Source organism: Rhinolophus hipposideros, assembly GCF_964194185.1.
Source record: "Rhinolophus hipposideros genome assembly, chromosome: 22".
Taxonomy (NCBI): Eukaryota; Metazoa; Chordata; class Mammalia; order Chiroptera; family Rhinolophidae; genus Rhinolophus; species Rhinolophus hipposideros.
This window is the reverse complement of record NC_138068.1, coordinates 26,231,940-26,253,949: the sequence shown is the minus strand read 5'-3', so window position 1 is coordinate 26,253,949 and position 22,010 is coordinate 26,231,940. Positions and strand designations below refer to the sequence as shown.

Here is a 22,010-nt window from a genome sequence, read left to right as displayed (position 1 = left end):
TGCCATTCTTCCATATAAGGTTTTGATGAACCTAAAATTCCAGCCATGGGGCCAGGAGAATGAATGCAGAGGCTAGATTGAGGATATGTCCTGTCGGAGTTGTTGGAGGAGTGTTCAGGCACAAAGTAATTTCCATAGAAGGAATAAATATCTTGAGCCTTTTTCAGGTACTACAAGAAGGCTGAGAAGTTTCTGCAAACCTTCTCTTAGCAACTTCAAGAAATTAGCAGTGATTTCACCTGATCTTGTGTATGTCTAGCTTCTGCTAGAATAAGACACATCCCCAAATCTTAACTGCTTACAACAGCAAACATGTACTTTTTCACTCAGGATTCTGCAGGCTGGTAGAGCGGTTCTCCTCTAGGTTGTGGGTTGAGGGTCTGCATTGCATGCCTCATCAGAGACCCAGGCTCAAGGGGCAATGGCTACCTGGGGCATGCTTCTCATGGTGGATGGCTGGAGTATAGGAAACCAGGCCAACTATATAAGCTCATTTGGAGCCTCTACTCAGATCTGCTGTGTGTCATGTCTTCCATATACGTTCCATTGGCAAAAGCAAGTCACATAGCCAAGCCCAACATGAGTAGGGTGGAGAAATATACTTCTCCTATGGGAAAGAGTGGATAGAGGAGGGTAGGGATTCTGGTGGGGGAGGAGGGGCTGTTTGTTAACTTCAGCTCACCTGGGAGCCACCCCACCCTCACAGCCTCTCAGGATCAAGTTCACATTTGGATGCCTGTTTGAGACCTGAGACACATTCTGAGCCATGGTTCCTTAAATTCTCTTAGGGGAGAACAGAGAGGTGTGTTAAATATTGTGGGTTCAGGTCTTTGTCTGCATCACAGAATCAGGAGAAAGTGCTGTTCCATGTTTGCCACCAGCTCATCATGGAATGGATACATGAGATGAAAAAGAGACGTTATGAGATATGACAGGTGAATGAAGCGATCTTCATTGTAGGCTCTTGTCCAGCCTTGAGAAGAATGAGGCTTGGCTCCTGCCTTTAGGGAAATCCTGGGTTTGTGCAGAAATGGATTTCCCAAGGCTTTGTCCCTTTCATGAGAGTCACCAAAAGGTATTGGATTAATGCTGGGAGGGGGCATACACCTCAGACTTACTTCTTCCTCCCCAGGTGGCCCAGTATATAAAGTTCGAGATGCCTGTCCTTAAAAGCTTCATTCAGAAGCTCCAAGAGGAGGAAGATCGGGAAGTAAAGAAGCTGATGCGCAAGTAAGTGTGGCCCCAGGTGGCTGGTGGGTTTCTCCTGGGGCCTCAGTGAGAGGGCTTTCTGTTCAGCTGACTTGCAGGGACTGTGCTGAGCTGCTGCATGGGCCTGGGTCTTAGGGATCTTCTTCAGGGGGCTTCCCATTGACAAATCCAGATCTCCGACGGGGACATGAAACTTCAGTGTCTTAGTCTCTCTGCTTCTCATGTCAGTTTCTTATTTATTTATTTATTTATTTATTTATTTATTTATTTATTTATATATATTTTTTTCCTTTTTCTTTTTTTTTAATTTATTGGGGTGACAATTGTTAGTGAAATTACATAGATTTCAGGGGTACAATTCTGTATTACATCATCTATAAATCCCATCGTGTGTTCACCACCAAGAGTCAGCAGTTTCTTATTTTGATATGGGACATTAAAATGTTCCGGGGATTTGAGGAACGTTGTCTTAGCAATGGCAAGTAGTCTGAGCAACCTACCTCTAAAGTCCTTTCCTTGCACCCTTCCTCCTCTTTTAACATTTCTTTTGTGGAAATTGTACCGGGGTTGAAAAGTCCAGTAAAACTTCTCTCTAAAGAGGATTTTACGATTTTTTTCCGACCTTGTTTAGTCATAAAATAGGCTGTGTTTTATGGCTATGGTAGAACAATTGATTGATTTTTGCCCCTAGAGAAAACAGCCGATGCTATATTTGCTGTATCAGTGATAATAACCAGTATGATTGCAGTTAACATGTATTGCATGCTTACTATTGGCCAAACTTTAAAAATAGCTTTTGCTGTGCAGTGCAAAGCCCCAAACATAAGGAATGTCCCCTTTAGCCCTGTACACAAGGGTGCCCACTCCAGATTCTATCTTGCCATAGTTCAGGGAAGGGATAGGGATACTGCACTCACCAACAAGCCATGAACCTTCATGCCTGGTAGTTGCTGTGGCAACTGAAAAATGCAGGTACTGATATGATGTTGAACCACACGAAGCTGCCATTTTGTAGGTACCCCCCTCCAACACACACACACACAAAACGGTGAAATAATGGTAATTTCATATGGTCCGGCCTAGATGAGGATCATATGTTACTGTGCATATAAAGTACTATGCACAGTGCCCCGGGCATAGTAAGCACTCAGTTAATGGAACCCTTATTATTGTTCCTGCTGTATTTCACCCTCTCATCCTTCTTTGCCAGACTTTGTGACTATAGTAAAACAATCTAGTTTGGAGTTAGCCTCTTCAGTCCCTGTCAGCCTGCAGCAAAGTAGTGAAGAAGTGGGCCAAAGGCAGAAGCAAAAGCCCAGGACAGTTAGTCCACACTGCGACCCGAGTTCGGAAGTAGGATCAAGAAGAGGTGTGTGTGGCTTTCTGCTCCCACTGCAGCTGTTTCTGTCCCCAGGTACACCGTGCTCCGGCTAATGATTCGACAGAGACTGGAGGAGATAGCCGAAACCCCAGAAACAATCTGAGCCACGAGAAAGAGGGGATCCAGATACCACAATAGCTGCTGTTGACATGAGAAGACCCACAGGAAACTGGATGCCTTCCTTCCACAGAAATGTTGAGATGCAAACATCTCCAGGATGGAGAAGCCAGCAGACAGCTCTTCATTCTTGGACTCCTGAGCTTCTCCTTTCTTTCATCCACAAGGACTTTGGATTTTTGTTATAAGGAGGACCCAAAATGTATGTGTGTGCGTGCACGCAAGTCTGCACATGTGTGCACACATAGTACATGTCCATGTGCCTACCTGATACATTCACATGTAATTAAATTCCAGACAACCAGCGCAAGTGCCACGAGGCTGGTGGATGTGCTGCTCGTGGGCAGGAAAATCAGAGGAGTCACCTATCTGAGGAGTTTTAGGCTGAAAACAATGTTCTCCCCTCAAGTGCGAGGGAGCAGCCACACATATCTGCCCATGCTTAGAAGGAGAAAGAGGCTCAGCAAGCTCACCTCAGCAAGCTTGAGGTATGTGTACATTAGAAGAAATTCTCCCTCTATGCCTAGAAGATCTGCAAAAGTGAGATCCTTGGAAATTAACAAAATAATAGCCCCATGCACTTGGGGCATGTCTGACGGAAAGAGAAAGATAAATCATCAGTGGGGTAGATGCAATAAGCCCACAAGTTTTTACACTGGAAACTTCCATTTTAAATAACAAAGATGTATATGATGATCTATGTAGATGCCTGTAGAGAGTGGATTCTGCCTCTGTCCTTGCCTCTATGGCCACCTCTAGGAGACAGGAGGGGAGCCTGATGTTTCTCAGCACGCAAGCTGCTGACCCCAACTCTTTGGTGCCTCCTTGAGTTGAAGGAAGGATCTCATGAAACAGACCTCTCTGGTTTGCACATGGCGCTAACTGGTTATTGTGACCTAGGCCTGGGCTTGTTCTGCGGTGGTGGCCAGACAGTGTCCCTCCTTAGGGAAATGTAGAGGCTTCTTGCAGACATGACAAGTGTCTGTGGAGCCCAGCGCATTTTCACATCATCAAGGGGTCTTGCTGCACTTGAAGCTGCACTTCTGTGTTCCTGAAGTCAAGGCTTTCTTCTTTCCAAAGTTGGATTCTTGCAAGTTTCCCCCTCCTTGTGTGTGGACATGGACTCCAAGAATGAGGATTCATCCTACTAATGACCGAGCATGGGTTCACGGAAGCCCTTTGGGCTGCCCTCTGAAGGTGCAGAGGGAGGATAGAGCTTCTCTTTCAGCTTCTCTGAGTAGCCACCTGAGTGATCTTTAGAGCAGAACCCAATGGGAGGAAAAGGTCAGGGCCAGTTTGTCCCCTGTAGCCGCCATCGGGAAGAGTGCCGGGCAGCTGGATGCCAGTGCAACTGATACTGTTTGAAGAGGGACAGACACATGCTTGGAGCAGGATGCCTGGCTATGGAGATCAACCAAGCAAGGCCAGGGACTCCTGACAGCCGGCGTCTCTGTCTTGTTGGGGTACAGATGTCCCCATCTCTTCTCTACTTCTTCTCCAAGAATAGTTTGGAGAGCTGGCCAGTTGAGGAAAGGAGAACCAATGGTTGATGTCTGTAAGGAAGGTGGATCTTTGCAGCAGAGCCATTCCTGACTCAGGCACCCTCTTGCTCCCTTCCTACCCCTGTGGCCTCCATGGACTCTTTAGATGGCTCACTGCCGTGGTCTTATTGTTAACTTTCAAGAAGATGGCATGCTGCAACCTGGCATTCTTCCAGGGGTCTATTAGCAAACCTACCTCCTCTGTGGGGCAGCACTACCAGCCCAGTGGGTGTGGACTGAAAATCTGGAGACCTTAGTCTCAATCATACACCTCGGTGGGCTTTGCAAAATGCACAGAATTGGGAAAAAAAGGGTGGAGGGGAGACTTCCTTTGTTATCCATGGGAAAGAACAGTTTTGTGAATGCAGACATACTTCCTGAGTTTTGCATTTGAGAAAACGGCTTGGAAAACTTTTCTTCCAGTTATTTTTATTTTGAATGTTCAAAGCCTTTGTTGGCCGCAACAATTCTCCTTGGAGGAGAATTGGGAGAAGAATTTCCACCAAGCAAATACTAACCACTGACTGTTATGGGACAGCTATTTCTGATTTATGAAAGTTCCCTGTAATTTGCACTAGCTCTACGATAGTGTTGAATATGGACATGTTGTAAAATGTCAGGTTTGCCAGATCATTTTCTGAGAAAGTGATTAAGGTAGACTTGGCTCTTTAAAGATGGGGGTCGGGGAGGAAGAGAGGGGAAATCGTCTTACACAATACATTCCATTTAATGCAGGCCACACTTTTCTATTTTGGTCCACCCTGTTTAGAGATCATTTCTCACACCCTAATAACCCGATTGGGAATTTTGGAAAGGTTCTTTGAAACAGCAGCAGCTGAAACAGAAATACCTCCGCCATGTGGAGCCGGATTTTCTCACTGGTATCACATAGCCCTGCAGCTTTGAACTCCTGGACCAATTTGTGAGAGTTTATGTAATTGTGTGCAATGAACCTGAAATTATGTGAAGAACAAAAGGCCAATTTATAGGATTTCCCTCCCAATTTGTGAAAAGCAGTATAGCCACCTCTGCTTTCTTTTGTCAGGGGCTTATGTTGCAAGGTGATCAAATGAAGAAAAACCTCAGTCCATCTGGCTGGGAAGGGGGTCCGTTCCCCTAGGTGATGGTGGAATTAAGCACAAGGTCCCATTCTCTGTGATCACAGTGGGAAGGTGATGAGTTAAATGGGGTGGTGGGATTACCTTGGGGAGGGGCTGAAAAGCACAAAGAATGGTCTTGGCTGTGATGATGGTGAGAAGTGTGCACATGGGTGTCCAGGCCGGAAGGACTTTAACTTCGATTTAAGGTTGAAGCGAGAGGATTCAACCTTACACCCATGTGAAAAATGCTAAGACCTGAAGTCAGATTTTGGTCTGAGCCTTCAAGAAGAAATATTTTTACCCTTCCCTCCTACCTACTGGAAAGAAAACCATACTCTCTTCTAGAGATCTCCTGATAAAGACATTTTATCATCAGTATAAGTAAGATTTTGGCAATAATGACCACCACCAACAAAAAAAGAATCCTGTGCTCCGATGCAAACATCTTGACAAGAATTCTGTGGAGCTGGGTGGTTATTTTGGGGTCAGGGGGATGGACTGAACCACAAAAGGGCAAGAAGCTCTCTTAAGAAAAGAGAAACTCTTGTTAAAAGGACCAAAAAAAAAAAAAAAGTTACTTCAAAGCTCTGTAGCACGAAACACATGGTGTGATAAATGCACCTCCAAGAGAGAAGTTTCTGTATGAGGAGCAAGGGAATTTCAGAGTCTCAGTCATGAAACCACGATGTGGGGGCTGAGATAGGATACACAGGAGATCTCCTCAAGCACCCCTGAGCAGCATTTTCGAACCTCAAATTGTTTTACAGTCTTGCTTGAATTAGATGAGATGGGAAATGATCTCCTACTGAGGTAGAAATAAAAATGAATCTGGCACCCCTTCTTCATGCGTAATTGCGTGTTCACCATGTCACCGGGGGTTACAGCGCCCCCTGTGGTTTAACCGAGCACAAGACATAGACAAGCTGGTAAGGGAAAGCATCCATCCGTCTGGTGGCAGACAGACCTGTTTCCCAGACTGTTGCTTTCTGGTGTGTTTTGCTAGTGTTTTTTAAGGGTTTCCCCACTTGTTTTAGCTTTGTGAAATATTGTTTTCTTAATCATAACTTGCCTTTTAGCAATGGTACATGACCTGGTTCAATGTTTGGTTCTGAGCTTATAAACGGATGTGTTTAGATATCTTAACATAATTTGACAAGGCCTCTGTAGGGAGCCATGAAGTTTTGTAACATTTTGATATGTTTTAATGCACCTCACTTAGATGTTGTTGAATAAAGCACTTTTCAAAGAGAAGTTCCCTGTGGATGGGCCTGTGTGTGTCTGCTGGGTGGGGAGCCTCTGAATTATGGGAGGGCTATGGATAGGAATGTGAAGGTACACCCAGGAGAAAAGTTTATTTCTTTTCCCCAGAGTTTATGGTTTGCATGGGCTCAGACTTGGCTGTAATATTTCAGGTAAGTGAAATGAGAATATCCCTGTGTGAGTCTTGAGTTGGAGTGGAGTGGAGTGGAGGCTGGATTTTTGACCTGACTTTACCTCTGGCTTTTTGGGACCAACTCACTGAACCATTTTCTAGGACTTGATTTTCTCATCTATAAAATAGCTAAATTACTCTGTGGGGGTGTGGGGACCTGGGCTTGCCTCTGTTGGAGGCAGTCCCCCAGAAGTCACCAAGTATAAGACCTCAGACTAGGGCCCAATTTCCACCCTATGGTTAATTTCATGTATCAACTTGGCTAGGCTACGGTACCCAGATATGTGGTCAAACGCTAGTCTAGGTGTTGTGAAAGTATTTTTAAAGAGCAGATTAACATTTAAATCAGACTTTGAGTAAAGTGTATTTCCCTCCACAATGTGGTTGGACCTCATCCAATCAGTTGAAGGACTTAAGAGCAAAAGACTGATTCCCCTGAGGGAGAGGGAATTCTACCTCCAGCCTGCCTTTGGACTTCAGCTTCAACATCAGCTTTTCCCTGGGGCTCCAGCCTTGTATGGCTACCTTGCAGATTTCTGGCTTGCCAGCCTCCATAATTGTATAAGCCAATTCCTTAAAGTAAATCTCCCTCTATGTATACACATCTATTGGTTCTGTTTTTCTGGGAAACAGGGTAACGGGTTATATGTTTGGTTCTCAACGTATGAATAGGTGATTGACACTTGTCTTCCTAGGAAACTGGCCATGGAGCATAAATAATGACCAACATAATTTGATCTCTAGAAAAAGGTAACCACCAAGATAAGGTTTTTAACAATGCCCACAAACAATGCATACACACACACACACACACACACACACATTTTTTTTTTAAAGAGAAAAGTTTGGTTAAATCACTATTTCTTTTAAATGTTGTTTTCATTTCCTGTAGTTAGAGTTTTCACTCCAAGTAGTAGCTTTTTGGTTGCTGAATTAACAAAACTGGGGGAAATAGATGCGCAGACAGTTAACACTTCCAAGGGAGTAAGGTTTTTGTACTGCACAGCATGTGGATGTAGGCAGCACAGACAAAAGATAAATGGTTTGTTGGGGGCCCCACTGAGACCCCAAATCAGGCAGTGAGCCATATAGAAGCTAGAGTGCCTAAGATCATCCAAGAAATGCTAATAGTCTTCTGCCAAAGGAGCCCGCAGTTCTTGGCGTGCTTTATGGAAACAGATTTCATGAAATAATTTGGTGTTGTCTATTTTAGGTAATGAAGTTATTATTGAATGGAGTTTGCTGTGAGCACAAGACTTTACTGTGAAGTTTTGAATACATTTGAATAGGTTTGGCTGAGAGGCTTGGATACAAGCAAACCTACTGAAAATTGAACTTGGGTAAAATTGATGTTGCTCTTTTCATTTTAAAACCATGCAAAATAAAAATTATTACTTACGATTTAAGTTAAGTATATAAGTTATATAAGTATGGAACTTAACTTTATATAAGTATATATTTTGTAAGTATGTAAGTTAACTTTAAATGTTTTAAAAGTATGAGCCCATTGGTAGCGACTGTAAATCCTAGTTTGTCCAGGACAGTTCCAGTTATGTCTACTGTTCTAGTGTAATTATCATTAGCACCCCCTATTTCTCTCAAAATGTCCCAGGGTGAGTGATAAATATGGTTGTTCTACACATGGGCCAAAAACCAGATATCATAATTTTAAGGTTTTTAAGATGAAGTCATAAATTGGAAAAATTTAAAGTTTTATAAAGTATAAAATTTTAAACTATAAATTTTAAGTTATATTTAAATTTTAGGATGGAATTGAAATCCAAACATATGTTTTGGTGGAAGGCAAGATATAATAGGGGTATCAATATAAAAATATATCAATATTTTGATAATGCTGATTTAAATGTTCTTGCATTAAAAATCTATTTCTCTTCATGCAGTCCTAAAATTGGATACATTAGCATTAACTTGTGACTTTGAATGTCACCCTGCGCTCACCTCCAGAACTATCTAAGGGTCAGAAGCATCCAAATTGGGGTTTTTTACACTGAGAGAAACCTGGGCCCCTGGGAGGGAAGCAGGTACCAAATTTGGGGTACAAGGAACAGGACAGCGCGGGTATGTCTTGCTAATGGAAAGTAATTATGTCTCAGAGATGTCTAGGGTATAATTTCGGGAACAAACTGCTGATGAGAACTCCCACGTATAGTAAATATTGAATGTCTAGGGCTATAAAAAGCCTGGGATCCAAAATGATCCCAAGGAAAGATTCTAAAGGTAAGGGAAATTTCTGCGTTTGCAGAAATGCAATGTATTGCTCACTTAAATTGTTAAAGTTCCTTAACCAAATTTTGGCAATAACACAAGTTGTCACCAAAAAATAAAAATTAATTTAAGTAGTTTGGTCAAAAGCTCCTGAGTTAACTAAGTAAAAAGAGCAAATTATAATATCCATGACCCATTAAAATAAACCAATAAGTAAAAGTTGAATTTAAAATGATCATAATAATCTAGAGAGAAATTATTAGGAATACCAAATGCATTTTGCAAGGTTGTAAAACAATGTGAATATACATAAATTTATTTCTATATATCAACAATAAAATTAGATTAAAAGATAAAATTTTTAAATGGAAAGGTATACCTCATTTATGAATTACAAAGATAGTAGCTATCCCCAAATTGATGTAAGTAATCCCAATAAAAAACCAAGTAGGTATGCCTCAATTAAAAAAAAAAAAAAAAACCAAGTATGATTTTTTTCTTCCTTTCTCCCTTCTTTTTGTGCTAATGCTACAGGTAAAGTAAAAACCATAAAAATCAATATTATTCAGCCATTAAAAGTATAAAGTTTATGTAGAAACTTGGAGAATATTATTACATAAAGTGAGTAAAATAACGTGTTCAATATGATTACAGGACTATATAAAAAAGCTTCTGAAAAAAGTTACCTCAAGGTGGTGGGATTACATTTTCTTTATGTTTCTACTTGGCTTGCTTTATATTTTATTTTTGTTTCTACATTGGTTTTTGGATTAAAATTTCCTGCTTAGTACATCGAAAAATATTGAGGTTCTGAAAGCACATATACAAGCAAAACCACAAAAAAACACACAACAAAAACAATGGCCAGAAGATTAAAGCCAGCTAGGCCCTCATCTCCTTGCAGGGGTCAGTTTTCTCTAAGCACTAGACTTCAACATCACTGTTGTAATAGGAGGCCCATTATGCAATTAAAATGCAGTCCCTATATGCCAAGACAGTGTGTATGTGAGTGAATGTAACATACATACGAGATGTCACACACACACACACACACAGACACCAGAATGGAAGGATCACATTCATAGTGCCAGGACCTTTGAGAAAACCAGCCACCCTGCTGTCTTGAGTGTGTAGAACCCTGAAGGATAGAGTCCCCATGTGAGAAATAGGGGAATTCCTTGTGTTTAGGCTCAGTCACCCTGGACACCAAACCTACTTTCTAATTGTGCTCTCAATGATCCTTTTAGACATTGGACAAACAAAAGCTTTCACAAGGAGAAAAAAAAACCATCGTAAATTCTGGAAATCTGAGGTTAGCCAGAATGTGCTGTCAGACTGTCCTACTTTCAGTTTCTTACGTTCTGAGGTTATCTTGATTAAGAATTCAGTACCAGATACAGTGTCTACCAAGCTAACCAAGGCCTTGTATGGAAGATTTTGGAAAATGTGCTTCACCCCATGCTGGCACACGTATCCTTTTTTTTTTTTTTGTAAAGAACCCCCAAATGTATTTATTTCATTTATTTATCACAAGGGCTCAACCAGAGACTTAATTTAAAAACAAACAAAACAAAAATGACACCATAATAAGATACAGAGCCCTACACAGAAATCAAGGGAAAAACAGACCACCTAAGGAAAAAAATAAGACAATACAAGGAGAGAGAGACTGGATAGCCCAGGTCAGGGCTCTTGGCTGGAGACCTGCTCTGAGTAGTTTTCTTGCAGGTACTTCTTACGTCTGTGGGGTTTTTCCAGAGGTTGGCAGCGTGTGTGTTCAAAGGGCTATCAATGTTGGGTTCTCCTAGCAGGGTCTGCATGGAGACTAGGATGGTCCTGATGTCATACTGGGCCGACTGGAACAGGGCTCGGTTGGCACCCCCACAGTAGAGGCCTCTCCATGTCCCTGGCCTCACCTTTCCTTGACTTACCCATAGCTTAACAATAGATCATTCCCCCGTGGCTAGAGCTCCGAATGTCCCCTGTCCCACCCAGTTCCCTGTTTTACAATATTACCCTGATACTTACTATTAATACCCTTAGCCGTATTGATCACCATCTCACCCATCATTGTTCCTGGGTTGCTGACTCCACCAGAGAATCACGTGGCCAGAGGGAAGGCTCCAGCCTCTGGAGGAATGCCCAGATTTTCCCTTATAAACCCCAAGCAGGTCTGAGAAGGTTAAGGGCAGTTTTTGGAGGGGTTAATCTGATGCCTTCTCAGACCACTGGTGCTCTGATAATAAACACTTATTCTATGATCCAACTCCTGTGTTAGTCTATTGGCTGAGCTGTGCAGGCAGCACGAGCCCTCGGACTTGTTTGGCCTCTGGTTTCACGACCACTTGTCCTTCAGGATGTATAGGCAATGTTATCCTGGGTTTCCACTTGTCTACCCTAAGTGATCCTAAAATGGCCTTAAAATCTCCCCACCCTAGAAACCTTCAAAGATCCTAAAGATCCTTGTAAACACCATGCTAGTGGATTTGAAATTTAGAGCTCATCAGAGTCACCTGGGGGACTTGTTAAAACACAGTGTCATGAGGGGCGGCCTGCGGGGTGTAAGGTGGGGTCTCCCGCTCCCCACATAAGAACGCAGGATATGGTGAGGCCAAAAAGGAACACCCATGGAGCCATAAGTCATATCACTATATTCTCACCGGCGGCATCCGCCTCTCTGCAATTCGCTCTTGCTAACCCCCATTTTTCTGCTAGCGTAGCCACAGCCGTTATATTAGTGGCCAATGGCTTACGGGTTACAGCTGACGGCCAACTAGCCACAGCTGATGGCCATCTGATTACAGTTGATGGCCATTTACTACCCGAGCCAGCACCTTTCCTATGTGAGACCGAGAGCCTGGAAACTGCTTTTTGGGGCTTTGTCCCCACACACAGATTGCTGAGCTCCACGCCCAAAGTTCCTGATTCAGCAGATGATGGTGGGGCCAAGAATGTGCATCTCTGACAAGTTCTCCAGTGATGCTCATGCTGCTGGTTCAACTAGGTGGCCTTGTTCCAACCAAGTATAAAGTGATGGTGTGCATCGTGCCTGTATGTGGCAGTCCCCTGGGGAGTTTTAGAAACACTGATGCCCACATTCCATACCGAGAGATTCTGACTGAATGCTTCTAAGATGTGGCTCTGGCAGCAGGATGTCCCGCCCCCTCCCCCACTCCCTCCCAGTCCTGTGGGCACCAAATTTGAGAACCACCTCCCCAGACAAACCTAAACAATTCTAAATGAGTCCAAAAACCCTAAGCAATAAAACATGACCCCATGTAAAACATTTGAACGTGGTAAACAATTAAAATGATCCTAAATAACTCTAAGATTCCTAAATGCTATTAGTCAACCCTAAATGATCCTAAAGGGAGCTGAAAGATCCTAAGTGACTCTTAGTGATCGTAAGCTCTAAAAAAACCCCTAAATGACTATTACAATTGAAAAAGAGCCCCAATGAAGTCAATATATAATTAAAAAGCTCTAAATGACATCAAATGCTAAATAACCTTGCACGGTCCTAACCAACTGTAAAACCTGAAAAGTTTCAAACTTAATAACAATAATTATGCTAAATGTTCCTGAATAAATTTTTAAAATCCTATGCAACAATAAAATATCCTAAATGGTCATAAACAATCCTAAATTATCCTTAATTGTTCCTAACAATCCCTGAGGGCCCTAAACCTTGAATGAAACTACTATAAACCAAAAGAACCCACATGATACTCAGTGACCCAACTGACCTTGAACCTTTAAAAGGATGCTAAGTGTTTATCCAGGCTACTTAGACCGAAATGGTCCCATCCCACCTACTCCTGGGACCCCATGACCTCCATTCTCCTTAATAGTCACTGTGATTCACACTCTGTCCTACTGTCCTTCAAACATGCCAAACTTTGCATTCACCATTTCCTCTTTCTGGAACATTTTTCCCTCAGCGCATCACATACTTGGCTCCTTTTTGATTCAGGTCTCAGCACAGCTCTTGCTTCCTAGTGAGGCTTTCCCTGAGCTCCCAACCTCAATCAGCTGTCCTCTACTTCCATTTTCTTCAAAGCACTTTTCACTGTCTGAATATATCTGTTGGTTTATTTATCTCCTCCACTAGAACCCGAACTCTGAGAAGTTAAGCCCAATACCTCAAACAGGACTTGGCCTTTGGCAGGCACCTTGATAATATCTGTGGAATGAATGAATGACTACCCAGATGTGTCCTAAACACAAAAATAGCAAAATGCCAAGAATGCCAAAGCTGACAACCCCCCGGTCTTGACCAAAGTTCCTTAACAGCTTTAATTCCTGTAATCGCCTATAAAATGACCTTAGATCATCCCAAACTATCAAATGATCCATACATAAATCACTCCAAATGCTTCTAAACCCTTTGTGATTCTAAACTACCCGAAATGACCCTTATTAAGACTTCAGGATCTTAAAGATCCTGAAGAGGCATAAATTACTCAAAATGACTTTAAGTCCTAAGTGATTTTCAATGGCACTAAATGATGCCAAATAATATTAACCATCCTTAAAAAGCTCTAAGCAACCCCAAAAGAACCCAAACCTTATAAGTCTCTAAAAGACTTTATTTTTGAACCCTAAACAATTTTTACTCTAAATGCATAAAATATTCTAATGAAAAAAATGACCCTAATTCTAAGGACTCTAAAGAACCCAGTCATATCCATGATCCAGTAGCTAATGTGTCTGACAACCCTTAAGCCCTCATGACTGGAAATGATCCCAAATGACCCTAAATCCTCCTAGAACAGAGAGATTCTTAGAAGGTCTTGTTAAATGTTGATTCAGATCAGCAGATCTGTGGAGGAGCTTAAAACTCTGCCTTGGCTAGGCACTGCATAAGCCCAAATGACCCAGAAGGATGCCAAGACAACTAAAACCACCCTCCATGCTAAGATGTCCTCAAAGATCCTAGACAAAACTAAACCCTAAATCCTAAACAGCCATAAACATCAAGTTTCTTAAATGATGCTTGAATCCCTAAGCCCAAAATTATCCCACAAGATCCTGAACTAAGTCAAAGAAGTCTAAATGACCATAAGAATCAAAATAGACTAAAAGATTTTAAATCTTACACCTCCCCAAAGTGCCTTAAGAATTCAAATTTACTTTAAATGCTTCTAAACCCCAAGAGTCCAAAAGACCCTAAAGGACCCAAGAGATCCTAAATACACCTAAAACCCTAGACTCCCTAAACAATTCAATTAGATCCAAAATTATCCTAAACCCAAGGTGACCTTAAATATTTCAATGGAACCTAGATCTGACGAGCCTGACTTTCCCAGTCTCAATGACATTAATGCTAACAACTCTAGTGAACTTGACCTTGATGACCCAGCAATCCTAAACTGTAAGAAGCAATGGAGTAGACTGTTGGTGGCCTATCCTGACCCTGATTACCCCATGCCCCAAGGACTTAACATCTATGCTCCAAAGAGCAGGGCTCTGTTTATATACATTGACTTTAATCTTGACCCAGGGAAGCTACTCATGCTGAACTGGAAGACCCTGAGTTCCAAACAACAACGGACTGCTGTATGATTGATTCTGACTCCCCTGACACCAATAACTCTAAAGTCTAATTACCATAAACTAATGACCCTGAACTCTAAATTCTGAAAAGGAGATTGGAGCAGACCCACATACACCATGACCAGAACCCTAACCCTACACCTCTCCCCTTGATGATGGGATGTCTTCACCCTAACAATCCTAATGACATGAGAACGGTGACAGAGATTACACTGAGGCTTACTTGGACCTAAATTGGACTTTGATCCTCAGAGCCCTAAACCCTAATAATCTTGACTTTAAACCTTAAACCCTTGAACTACAATAAAGCGGTATTAAGGTAGCCTAAGCGTGATTCTTCACTCTGATTCTTCTGATATGGAACACAAGAAAACCTCACCACAACATTCCTAAGCCCCAAGGGCACGCCCATCACCTGAGGATCTAGTTACAAAATAAGATGAAGTAACAGTCTTTAGAAGTTCATTCTACTTTTGACCTGGGGCCCAAACATCCATCTAAGGACTGTCCGTTATGTTTTTCACGGTGTAATCATTGAAATTCATCCTGAATTAAGATGAAAATAATGCAGATTTTAGGCTTCATAAAACTAAATGTAACCTGCCCTTAAAATCATGACATTGCTTTTTAGGCCAGTGTGACATTCAGAGCATTAAGGAGGGGAGAATCCCGGGAGCTGCCACTTACAGGAAAAGCCAGCCACCAGAGGAAAAGCCAGCACCATACAGGGTGCTGTAAATGAATCCTGCTGAGTGATCCTAAAGTGCTTTATTCCCCCAAAGAAGATGCTTCAAAAATGCACCTCCAGGAAAATTCAAGATCCGCAAGACTTTCTTGGACATATTAAAAGATAATAGCTCTTTGATCTCGGCCGCAGAAGCCCGATGATGAAGGGAACGTCATTTGGAAAGTGGCACAGTAAGACACACACATTATTCCCCCACTGTAGCTCTAAGGTTAGCCACGTTGAGAAGTCTACCTGTGGCAAATGTGGCTACTCTGCAAAGCGGAAGAGAAAGTATAACTGGAATGAATACAAAGGCTAAAAGACAAAATACTGCGGGGACTGGTCCAGTGAGGTACCTAAAAGTTGTATACTGCAGATTCTGGCATGGAGTCCGTGAAGGAACAGCACCTAAACCCAAAAGGGCAACTGTTGCAACATTCAGTTCATCTTAAGGATTTCAACTATTAGTCGCACAATGAAAGTTCTGGTTTAAAGAGAGAGAGAGAGAGAGAGAGAGAGAGAGAGAGAGAGAGAGAGAGAGAGAGAGATAATAAGTTGGTTTCAATGAACTACATAAAGGAGCTGAAAGTCCTGGTAATAAAGATTTGTCTTATGGTGTACAATAATTTCTTTTCTTTTCTTTTTTTTTTTTTTTAAGATTTTATTGGGGAAGGGGAACAAGACTTTATTGGGGAACAGTGTGTACTTCCAGGACTTTTTTTCCAAGTCAAGTTGTTGTCCTTTTAGTCTTAGTTGTGGAGGGCGCAGCTCAGCTCCAGGTCCAGTTGCCGTTGCTAGTTGCAGGGGGCACAGCCCACCATCCCTTGCGGGAGTCCAACCAGCAACCTTGTGGTTGAGAGGATGCGCTCCAACCAACTGAGCCATCTGGGAGCTCAGCAGCAGCTCAGCTCAAGGTGCCGTGTTCAATCTTAGGGGGCGCTGCCCACCATCCCTTGTGGGACTCATGGAGGAATTGAACTGGCAACCTTGTGGTTGAGAGCCCACTGGCCCATGTGGGAATCGAACTGGCAGCCTTTGGAGTTAGGAGCACAGAGCTCCAACCTCCTGAGCCACTGGGCCGGCCCACAATAATTTCTTTATTCAGAATTTGTAGAGAAAGTATATTAAAGTCTATATACTTATCAGAAAATCAATTTCATAACTGAAAGTAGGTGCCAAGATGTAATGTCGAGTGAAAACAGCTAGTTGGTAAAAGACACAGACAGCATGGTACCACTTATGTATCACATACACACACAAAAATACTCCACATGTAAAGGTAGAGAAAAAGATTAGAAGGCTCTATCACTGTTAACGGTTACATTTTGACTAGGATGGGGAGTGGCAATGGTGCCTTTATCTGTGATGGATTATCTTTTCCCCAAACGTATCTTCTTTCCTTCATCAATGAGCATGCACATAGGAGTAGTTAAAGGAGTCAAACAAAAAGCCCTCGCCTGCTCCTCCTGGGCCTCACGCAGATTTTTCCCCACGTCCATTCTTTAGTCTTTACCACTTTGTCTGTAAGTAACACACTGATGTCGTTCTTTCTGATGTGCTAATCTGGGGTCTTATCTTTTTCCATCTCCTTCCCCACCTTCTTGTGCCAATCATAATTGTTGGTGAGATCCATGTCCAGCTTTTATTTTATATGACTATATGTAATAAAAATGATTTCTAAAGCTAAGCTGTGTACTGTACTGTACTTATTTGTTCTTTTTTAGCCAAGGCAGAGCTGATCCTAGACCCCTGCTCCTAGCACTCCTATTTCTCAGTGATCACTCTCTTCTTAGCCATCTCCAGGCCATCATCTATTTATGAGTAATTCCTAAAGCAGTTGGTGAATTGTGAAAGTTTCGGTGTTTTCCCCCTGTCATTCATTTAACACTGGAAACAATTAAGATCTCAGACACAGAGAGACAAGAAAGTGGGCGTTTTCAGTTCTGGAGAGACAGTGTGTCCCAGGGGAGAGCCAGTTGGTAATTCAGAAGGCCGAGCCCTCCTCTGTGTAAGCCTTAGAGGTATGCTAAAATTGCTCTATTTTCTTTCTCCCACCCGTGCAATTTGCTCTAACTTGTCTCCCTTTGGATGAGTCTGTTCTTGATGACAGCAGATAGCCCCACCTCAGATGTACCACTTGGCTTTTCCTTCTCTAAGGAGTCCAGGCCACTAAGTATTTGGGGGCACCTTTCAGTTGGCTTCTTTCATTATTCTCAGTGCACACAGCTGTTGACCCAAAGGCCAGGCAGAAATAATGAGTGAAAGCATTTTGGGGACACACTGCTGAGTTTTCAGCCATTTGCCCACATTACAAAAAACTTTTGCCCCACAGACCCATGGCTTAATTTATGCACCGTTTGGACCAACCAGGCATCTATTCTCTGGATCACCGGGCTTCCTTAGGCTGTGGTCCACGGGATGGCCTGTGGACTCCTGGGAGGGGGTATTTGTGGAACTCAGGGCAGTCATTGAGTAGTACTGTTCCAGCTCAAAGCATTCGGCCTTTCCCTTTTCTTCTCACTCACCTTTTGGCTTTGTTCCTGGGGCTCATTTTGGGGGCACACATTGGTGCCTACTTGCTGATCACCCCAGGCCTTGGGACCCTCCAGGTGAACCTGGCTCTTCCTGACTCTTCTAGGCCTTGCTATGTTTTCCACCTGTGATCACAATGCCCTCCCTAAACAGTTGCCTACCTGCTGCCCAGGCCACTCTTACCACCAGTCCTCAGGTAGCTGCTCAGCTTGGCTTCTTCCTTCTCCCTCTTCCTTAGACTTTGCCTGGAGATGGCCCTGGGACCCCTCAGGTTGAGGAGCTCTATCCTTCCTCTATCTGGTCCCCCAGTGGTTTCCAACTGCACCCAGAATAAACTCCTACACAATCTTCAAGGCCTTCTTCACCAGCCCGGCCTCATCTCACACACCTACTCTCCTGCTCACACACCTACACACCTGCCTCCCCACATCCTCAACACATCTCAACTTGGATTCTTTGAATACGTAGGTGTCTCTTTCTGCAGTATCTTGGCAGGACGGGACACCAGGTTTTGCCACGGCTACCCCATTCTCAGGTTGCAAGTCTCTGCTCAAATGTCCCTTTTGCAGAGGCCATCCTGATCACCTTAGCAATGTCCTCCTTCCCCAGTCACTCTTTTCATTATTTTAAAAAGTGTTTTATTAGGATAAAATCTACATACAATGAATACACCTGTCTTAAATGTACAGCTTGGAGAGTTTTGAGAAATGCACACGTCTGCGTAGCAATACCCCAATCAAGAATCAACCATTCTTCAGCGCCTTGTCACATTGCTTTGTTTCATCGATTTCACTCAGTTCTGTCTAACACTGTCTTGTTTGTTTGTTGTCTGTCTCCCCTTCTACAATGGAAGCTCCCAGAAAACAGAGATCTCAGTCTGTCTTGTTCACTACTGTATCCCTCATGTTCAAGACATCCTTCTTGGTGGCACTGAATGAACGGTCTTTCTGTTTGTACGAGCACATAGCCTCTGAATGCTAATGCTGCGAACGCACCCAAGGTATTCTGTGGGGTTAGGCATTGCCCTCTCCTGGGTGAAACAGAATTTAAGATGCAGGTTCCCCTGAGGTCAATAACACTCTTAGACCTTTGGCCTCTGCAGGAATGCACTTGTCAGACAGAGCCTTCCTTTATGTGATGCTCTACCTCACCTGTTCTCGCACCAACCGTTCTGGGAGTGCCATCCAGGAGAGTCACGGTCAGGGTAATCAAACGCAGTCCAAAAGCCCAAAGTCATTCATGTTAACCTTGGAACATTCGGCTGACGCATGAGTGTGTGAGTCAGAGTTTCTGTGCGCAAGGGCGCCTTTCAAAACCCATTTCTATTTAGGCAGGACGTCTTGTCAGACGCTTCCCCCTGAAACCTTGAAGAAGGTTTTTAAAAACACCTGTCTCCAGGAGGTGAAATGTGGAGGCAGAGGATGAAGGTGACGCTCCCTGGTTGTACCTTCTGGCTCTGCGACTCCGTGAAGATTTCATGGTCGGGGCTCCAGCTGGGTGTTAGCTGAGCATCACAGACCTGCTCCCATCTCAGGCCCAGCCCTGAGAAGGATTTGGGACCAAGAAAGACAGGACCATCTTTCCAAATTATGGTTAATGAGAATGCGAAAAGCTACCTCTGCAGAAGACCTTCTTTCAGGCGTTCAGGTTCGTCCTGAATGGTGGCAGGTTTGTCCCTCGTCCATCAAAGTCAGTGGTTCTAGGGCGCCCCCTGATGGTCTAGAGGCCGTGCTACTCCTGTACACCCACCTCTTCTGAGGGGTGGCCTTCCAAGGGGGGTGGGGGAAAAAAGATTGCAACTGTTATTTTACTTGAAATAATTTGATTTTTTTAAATCTTAAAAATAGCGACATTTTGACCTTGGCAGTTTGTGTGTCAGCCCCGTATTACGCTGCATAAAGGTAAAGGAGAAGTGGTACCCTGGGGACGCATGAGAGGCTGCTGGCGATGCCTTCCCTGGGCTCAGTGGTTTGAGACATAACTCTTCTGACACAGCCTTCGTGTGTTTTGGCGATTCCAAGCCAGGCTGCTCATGTTCGTATCCCGGTTCCACTTTGCGAGCCCTGGATTTCTCTGTACCCACCTACATTTCTTCATCTGTTTAATGGGGAAAATATTAGGTCCTGTCTCATGGGGCTGCTGCAGGGATTAAATGCTTTTAAAACATTTAGAAAAGTGCCTTGGTGGGGAATATATAAGTGTCAGCAACTATTATTTTTTAGTTTTACTTAGACTAAAGCCCTCACATCTATCCTAAGAAGCTTGAAAATTACTATAAAAAATATAGATCAAAAGTAATATGAATAATGCAAGTGCAAGAGGAGGCAGAGAAGATAGACCACTAAAACTAATGATAGTTAAAAGTACATGTGTATAATTTATAAATAAATATCAGCACAAATTAAAAATGCTCACTGAGTGGGTGTCCAATTTGACAAATGTGGGGATCACTGGTTCCGAGCCGGGATGGGGACGAATGACAAGGCTTCACCTTGTACATCTTCCTTGATTTTCTCAGCTGCCCTTTGAGTTGGCGATGGCCTCAGTGTCACGTTTCATGTGGGGCCACTGAAGCACAGAGAGGTCAACACCCTTGTCCAAAGTTATAGGGTGCAGTCACTGGCTAGGCTGGGCCTCTTCACTGCAAAAGCTGCTGGTTTTCCCATGTTTCTAGATGTCAAAAGGAAAGGAAAGGAGAGAGAGATTTTATATTTTTAATATACCATCCTGTTCCCAGGTGAACAGAAGCAGGAATACCAATTAGGAGCCCGTCAAACATCCTGATGAGATGATGGCAGCCGGCATCAGGTGGTGACAGTGGCAGTGTTGAGAAGTGAGTGGATTAATAATGCATTTTAGAGTAGACAGCATAAGACCAAAACTTCTGTTTTGGAGTATGATGGAAAACTGCCATCAGCTACCAATTCCCCACCCCCCAAAACCATTCCTGGGAATCCAGAGGAGGGAAAAGAAGGTAGATGATGCATACGTATGCGGCATTTGAATGAGAGAGCAGAAGTAATAACAACAGTTTAGTAACTAATATTTGTTGAGCATTTCATATGCTCTAGGAGCTGCCCGAAGAACTGGATGTTCTCGTCTAACTCCATGAGATAAGTCATTATCCCCACTTTACAGGTGAGAAAATGGAGACACCATGAGGATCAGTGACTTGCTCAAGGGAACACACAGCTGGTAAGAGGAGCAGAGTGATCTGGGATTGGGCACAATCTGTGTTGGCCATGCCCCAGGGGAGGACCCCAGGAAAATGGTGTTGGAGTTTGCCTTTGCAAGGCTTTCAGAGGTCCCTCATTCTGATCTGAGGATTGCCCCCCTCTACACCTTGGCACTATGGATGGGCTACCTAGATGCTTAAGGCCCCTGAGAACCTCACATAGCATCTTGTGGCATAAGCCTTTCCGGATGCTTGTCTACCCACCCTGGAATCCAACTTGCAAACTCATCTCTGCTCCCATCGCTGGATGGTGGCTAATTTACCTGAGAAACCTCTTTCTTGGCCAATAATGTTAACACATGTGGGTTTTTTTTTTTCTTTTTAACGGGAGTTTTGTTTTAAATACATATGGAAAAGGTCCAGTTTTATATACTCCGTTTTAAGTTCCTTTTAAGATCCAGAAAGTCAAATTCAGGGGCTAGAGCCTGGTTTCATGGTGACTGTATGAGGTTTTTGGGATTTTAGGCATATCCCAGGCAGTGGCTTATTCTCACCCAGGTCGCCCCCACCCCAATACAATGAGTTCAGGGCCAGCTGTAACTTCTCTCCAGGGAACCCCTGATTTTCCTCTGGTTCTTTGTTCAGTCGGTTTTCCTTCCTGCTGGCTCTCATTCTTCCCACCAGCAGGAAGAGATGAAAAAACCGGGAGCCAAAGCTTCCTTCAGCTGGTCCACACTGTTCCCTGGACATCTCTGAGGCTCTCAGAGAACAATGGAACTGTCCTGGCACTCAGGAGAGCCTGGGGGTCTGCTTCCTCTTGACCATCTCCATCCTCACCTGCCGTTTTTTGCTGAAGCTGTTCCGCTTCATCCACATGGAGCATTGCCTGTCAGAAAGGCCTTGGTAGTGGTAGGGTGAGATTCTGCTGCAACAGGGCACCGTAAGGACAGGGATGGTGTGCTTCCAAAGGGGAGGGAAGTCCCTGAATTTGACTTTCTCTGTTTCTATGGGTCT

General features: G+C 43.4%; 1 protein-coding gene across 3 annotated transcripts in view; it reads left to right on the top strand.

The window, feature by feature from the left end:
• Positions 1-5,889, top strand: part of RASSF2 (Ras association domain family member 2) — a 35,483-nt gene extending 29,594 nt beyond the window's left edge. For all 3 annotated transcript variants that reach the window (XM_081034654.1, XM_081034653.1, XM_081034655.1), the window contains 2 exons: positions 1,133-1,230; positions 2,624-5,889. In XM_081034654.1, coding sequence (XP_080890780.1) covers positions 1,133-1,230; positions 2,624-2,693 — 168 coding nt within the window. In that variant the 3' untranslated portion in view covers positions 2,694-5,889. The remainder of the gene's footprint in view (positions 1-1,132; positions 1,231-2,623) is intronic.
• Positions 5,890-22,010: the final 16,121 nt, after the last annotated feature.